The sequence below is a fragment of the Idiotropiscis lumnitzeri genome, unplaced genomic scaffold, assembly GCF_059441095.1.
Source record: "Idiotropiscis lumnitzeri isolate Australia: NSW breed Sydney's pygmy pipehorse unplaced genomic scaffold, RoL_Ilum_1.0 HiC_scaffold_26, whole genome shotgun sequence".
Lineage (NCBI taxonomy): Eukaryota > Metazoa > Chordata > Actinopteri > Syngnathiformes > Syngnathidae > Idiotropiscis > Idiotropiscis lumnitzeri.
This window is the reverse complement of record NW_028283564.1, coordinates 3,061,501-3,067,500: the sequence shown is the minus strand read 5'-3', so window position 1 is coordinate 3,067,500 and position 6,000 is coordinate 3,061,501. Positions and strand designations below refer to the sequence as shown.

The 6,000-nt window shown below is 43.8% G+C and overlaps 1 protein-coding gene across 19 annotated transcripts in view; it reads left to right on the top strand.

The window, feature by feature from the left end:
- ano10a (anoctamin 10a) overlaps window positions 1–6,000 on the top strand; it is a 117,624-nt gene that overhangs the window by 24,440 nt on the left and 87,184 nt on the right. For all 19 annotated transcript variants that reach the window (XR_015840464.1, XM_088287120.1, XM_088287106.1 and 16 more), the window contains exons 4-5: window positions 3,516–3,650; window positions 3,961–4,080. Coding sequence is in view for 18 of the 19 variants with exons in the window: in XM_088287120.1 (XP_088143246.1) it covers window positions 3,516–3,650; window positions 3,961–4,080 (255 nt within the window). In the remaining variant the exon portion in view is untranslated. The remainder of the gene's footprint in view (window positions 1–3,515; window positions 3,651–3,960; window positions 4,081–6,000) is intronic.

The following is a 6,000-nucleotide window of genomic DNA, read 5'->3' as shown; positions in this document are numbered from 1 at the left end:
TCTTCCTGAGGGCGTTCCCAGGCCAGCCGGGAGATATAGTCCCTCCAGCGTGTCCTGGGTCATCTTTGGGGGCTCCTGTCAGTGAGACGGACCCGGAACACCTCACCAGGGGGGCGTCCAGGATGCATCCTAAACAGATACACGAGCCACCTCAACTAGCTCCTCTCAACGTGGAGGAGCAGCGGCTCGACTCTGAGTCCCTCCCGGATGGCCGAGCTTCTCACCCTATCTCTAAGGGAGAGCCCGGACACACTGCGGAGGAAACTCATTTCGGCCGCTTGTATCCAAGATCTCGTTTTTTTCGGTCATAACCCATAGCTCGTGACCATAGGTGAGCGTAGATTCACAGATAAATCGAGAGCTTCGCCTTTTGGCTCAGCTCCTTCTTCACTGCGACAAACAGATACAGCGTCCGCATCACAGCAGATGCTGCACCGCCTCTCTATCTCACGCTCCATTCTCCCCTCACTCGTGAATAAGACCCCAAGACACTTGAACTCCTCCACTTTGGGAAGGATCTCGTCCCCCACCCGGAGAGGGCACTCCACCCTTTTTCCATCAAAGGACCATGGTCTCAGATTTGGAGGTGGTGATCTTCATCCCAATCGTTTCAAAATGTTGCGAACCGCTTCAGTGAGAGTTGGATATCACAGCTTGAAGAAGCCAACAGTACCACATCATCCGCAAAAAGCAGAGATGCAATACTGAGGCCACCAAACCGGACTCCTTCATTGCCTTGACTGCGCCTAGAAATTCTGTCCATAAAAATTAGAAACAATTGGTGACAAAGGGCAGCATTGGCGGAGATTGACCATCACTGGAAACAAATCCTACTTACTACCGGCAATGCTGACCAAACTCTGGCATCGGTGGTACAGAGACCGAACACCCCGCATTAGTGGGCTTGGTACCCCACACAATCGAAGCACACCCCACAGAATTCCCTGAAGGACACGGTCGAATGCCTTTTCCAAGTCCTCAAAATACAAGGAGACTGGTTGAGCGAACTCCTACGCAACCTCGAGGACCCTGCTAAGAGTGTAGAGCTGGTCCACTGTTCCACGGCGTGGACAAAAACCACATTGCTCCTCCTTAATCTGAGAGTCGACCTCCAGACCCTCCTCTCTAGAGCACCCCTGAATAGACCACCTTACCAGGGAGGCTGAGGAGTGTTATTACTCTGTAATTGAAAAACACTCTGAACTGTGGTTGGGTGCATACGCACGTACAACAGTCAGGACCCGTCCCCCCCACCCTAAGGCGGAGGGAGGCTACCCTCTCGTCCACTGGGGTGAACCCCAATGTACAGGCGCCAAGCTGGGGGGCGATAAGTATTCCCACACCTGCTCTGTGCCTCTCACCTCGGGCAACTCCAGAGTGGAAGAGTGTCCAACCCCTCTTGAGAGGACTGGTACCAGAGCCCAAGGTGTGTGTGGAGGTAACCCCGACTATGTCAAGTTGGAACTTCTGTGCCTCACACACCAGCTTGGGGTTCTTCCCTGCCAGAGAGGGGTCTCTGCCTCTTGCCGCTGCCCAGCTCACAATGCACCAAACCCCTTTGGCGCCTCCCACAGGTGGTGAGCCCATGGGAAGGGGGACCCACATTGCCCCTACGGGCTGAGGCCCATGGGTGCAGGCCCGCCCACCATCAGGCCTGGCTCCAGAGGGGAGCCCCGTGCAAGGGAAATCGCAGTCCAAATAGCTCTGTTGTCATAAGGGGTTCTTGGGAGCCATGCTTTGTCTGGATCCTCACCTCACTTTATCTGTTGGTAATGCATACTCCTTAGTAGTCAATCAGAAAGTCTTTGCTATTGGGTTGGAAACCTTGTTTGCCTAGTTTGCCGAAAACTAGATGTGACGTTTCCATCGACTAAAATTAGTCGAAAAGCTTTTTGAGTTTTTGTAGATTAAAACGAGACTAAAACTATCACGAATAGGAATGACTAAATGTGACAAAAACTAATAAGCATTTTCATCCCAATGACTAATACTTAGACTAAATCTAAAATGCCTGCCAAAAACAACACTGGTTTTAAGTCAGTTTTTATGTTGCTTTTGCTAATACTGTTGAACAGTAATAAAAGACATTAGTACCTTTCAAAACACACACGGAACCTTCACAACAAAGAGGGGACTCCTGACCAAAAAAATAACTTTGAATGCATGTATTGCCTTCTGGGGGTGTGCGTGCGTGTGTGCGTGTGTGTGTATGAGCGTGTGTGCGTGTGCGCGCGCGCATGCACATGTGTTGTTTGGTCGCGCTATTCAAGCAGTGTGTGGGTTTTAGTATTGAAATAAGTGTAGTTACACTGATAAAAGAAGTAATTCAGCCGAGTTTCGTAGGTAGGAGTCAATGTCTGTTTCATTGTGCTTTAGCCATATGCAGAGCTTCGTTCGGGAAATAAAACAAAGTACTTTGATTTATTTTTGAATGTGTGATTCTGTTTTTGTGTGTTTAGTTTTTCTTTAACTTCAACTGAAGTGTTATAAACTGCTTGAAATTTGGTCACTTTTTGAGGGACTGTTCGCTATCTGCCTAACTGAACTCACGGAGGGCAGTATACTACATTTCCAGTGTTATCAGGATAATTCACTTAAGTTTTCTGTAGCCTGTATTCTTTTGAATTTGACTCCAAACGTCTAACTTGATTAAATAAAACATTGTTAAGATTGTATTGTCGATTCGATATGCAAATAATTACATAGAATTATTTGCAACATAACAGCATTTTTCAGAGCTGCCATCTATTGGATTGTCCATATGTTGTTACGGAAATCACTGAACACCTCGCTAATCCCGTAATACTGGTTGTTCCAAGGATGATGAAAAAAAAAATCATGGACATGTTTTAGTTTGCCACCTGTCCAAAATGAAAATACGGGATGTCTTCCACAGCATCTTGGGGTCAAGGGCGCATCCTGTAGAATGGAGTGACCTTAGCAGTGTTAAATTATTTTCAGCTGTGTTGAATGGGCAACATTGAGCGGTAGCGCTTTTGTATGGCACAGTGCCCCACGTAATGCTACCAACCAATCAAATTGCATATTCCCTTCGAACTTCTCCAGTGTTCCCCTTTGACTTTGTTGCTTGATTTACCAACTTTTCAGACCCAAGTAAGGATTTATTATTTCCAAAGACACACCAAAACGTGTGACTTTAAAATCAGGAGCGTTGCTGTGGAGCTGTATTTCCAGTGTGAGATTTTTCTCCCTTTCACTGTCCTCGGTTGAGTGACAGAGCTGTAGTGGGCTTGCCAAAAATTCTAAGTTAATGATTGTTAGCTAAAAAATAATTTGATCAGTTTAAACATTAAATTGATTTCCATTTTACACAGCGTCCCAACTTCAATGGACTTGGGGATGGAGAAGTGTTAATGTATAAAATCAAGCTTTATCCACCAATGCTAATTATTTTATTAAACGTACTATGGCTTTCAGTATTAGTATTACTCAGACTTTTTTGTTGTTGTGAATTTTATCATCTTAACTTGCCTCTTACCTTTTTTGTTTTGTAGGGGATGGCGATGGCTTCCTCAGCATGGCGGAGTGCCAATACATCATTAAACATGAGTTGGAGAATTTACGAGCTAAAGATGAGACTCATGTCCCGGGATACGCACAAGCTAAGCTGTACCCAGGGAAATCTATCAGTGAGTCTATATCAATTAGCAATCCTATGAAAACAAAAATAAACTCAACAATACATATACTATACAAAATGAAGTAATTTACTTATTAAAATTCAACTTCCCCACACTGGAACAAAAAAAAGATTGTCGGTCAGTCGTTTGAAAAGTGCGTGTGTGTGCGTGTGTGGGTGTGTGTGTGTGGGGGGGGGGTGTGCCTGTGTGTGTGTGTCTTTATGTTGCTGTTTCAAAGTGCTGTTGAGAAAGAAAGGGCTTAGGTTAGAATGTGGCAATTGACACTCTGATGAATGCAATCTTCCTCTTGTCATTTCAGTTCGTAGACTGCAATCCAAAAGAATACTGATCCGTATGTTTCCACTGCATGACAGAGATGAACTCAAGAGACTTTCTTTTAAGTGGTACAAAAAGGTCAGGACTTCCCTTCAACCACTTGGTAAGATAATGAGAAAAAAACATTAAATGTATTAGTATTAGTAGTAGTATCTACCTACTTGTAAATTCTTGTCTATCGGGCCCCGACTGTGCAAACAGTAACGCTACAATTATACATGGATTGTCTTCTTTCTCTTAAAGTGGGGGTTTTAATCTGGAAATCTACTTTTCCATGATTGTTTTAAAAGTATTCGGGTCTGTGGTGTGTATAATTAAACAATCACGAAAATATTTTATCTGCCTATTTTGGAAAATATGTCTGAGGGAGCTGTCGCCCCACAAATGACATTATCAGCTAAACTGGAAGTTCCAAAGCAAGAGAATGATTTGACTTGAGAGGCAGAAGGGATGGATGAATGAATGGATGGATTGCTGGATGGATGGATGGAATGATGGATGGATTTGGATGGTAGCGGCACGGTGGCCGACTGGTTAGCACGATGGCCTCACAGTGAGAGACAGCATCGGTCGTGGGTTCAATCCTGTGTGGAGTTTGCATGTTCTCCCCGTGCCTGCTGGGTTTCCTCCGGGTACTCCGGTTTCCTCCCAAATTCCAAAAACATGCATGGCAGGCCGATTGAACACTCTAAATTGCCCCTAGGTATGAGTGTGAGCGCGGATGGTTGTTCGTCTCTGTGTGCCCTGCGATTGGCTGGCAACCAGTTCCGGGTGTCCCCCGCCTACTGCCCGAAGATAGCTGGGATAGGCTCCAGCGCCCCCCGCGACCGTAGTGAGGCAAAGCGGTATAGATAATGGATGGACGGATGGAAGGATAGATGAACAAAAAAACAACATACACACATACATACCTTGTACATAGTCACATACTAACATATAAACATATATATATATATATATATGAAGTGCATACATATTGGTACCCATGATTTACTCATTAAATCTTAGCCTTTTCCTCTGGACCAACTGCCCTCAATCCCAGAGTTTTTCTGGATTTTGACTGATTTTGCAAAGCCCACAGAATATTGTGTTCTAATGGTATAAAAACATGGCACGTACCAAAAGAAAGATTAGATCGTATTTCATCTGAAAAAAAAGTATATTTCTATCTTTTTTAGTTTTTTCACTGACAGCGTTAGAAAAAAGAGTTTTTTTGTGAAAACAAACACTTCAAGCACAATTTTGACTTTTTACACTGCTAATTTTTGTTTTGTAACAGTGTAAACATCTAAATAATGCTTTCCATCTATGAAATAACAAAAACAGCAAAACAAAAAGTGTTTTTGATTACAAAATAAGTTTTTGTATATAATAAAATGATTGAACTGCTGAAATGAACTATGTACAAAAGTGCGTGCGTGTGTGTACACCCCTCTTCCCCCCAATACAAATGAGACTTTTTTTGCATGTAGTATACAATAATACAATTACTTTGGTGCTGCGTAGTATACACTAAAACAATTGCCTTGCTGCAAGGGAACACGTCTCACACCACATTCGTGTTTCGCTGCACTGGCAGACCTGGCATTTTTGCAGTTGCGTTGCTTTTTTTGCCGTGGGTGTCAAATATATTACTTTATGTCTACAGAGTGGTACAGACGGCTGGGTTTGCCTCAATATAGTTGTCTGCAGAGTGGTCTGTGCCATGCGTGATGTGCTGGAGCAGCTCATTGGTAATCAACAGCTGGCGGAAGTCCGCTTATCAGTGGCCCAGTGATCGCAGTGAAAGTGTTGTCTTCCCCATCACTTTGAGATGCACACCCTGTAAATTACAGAAATATAAACAATTACAAATATGAGCTCTTTTATTGCTGAAGTATGAGTACTTTTATTCAATCCTTCTTTGCACCAACAATGTGAGGAGCTCACGTCATATGCAGAATGATATAACAGAATGATATCACAGAATTCAACTTACACACTCAAACATTATTTGGAACACAGCAAAAACTTCACCCAAGCC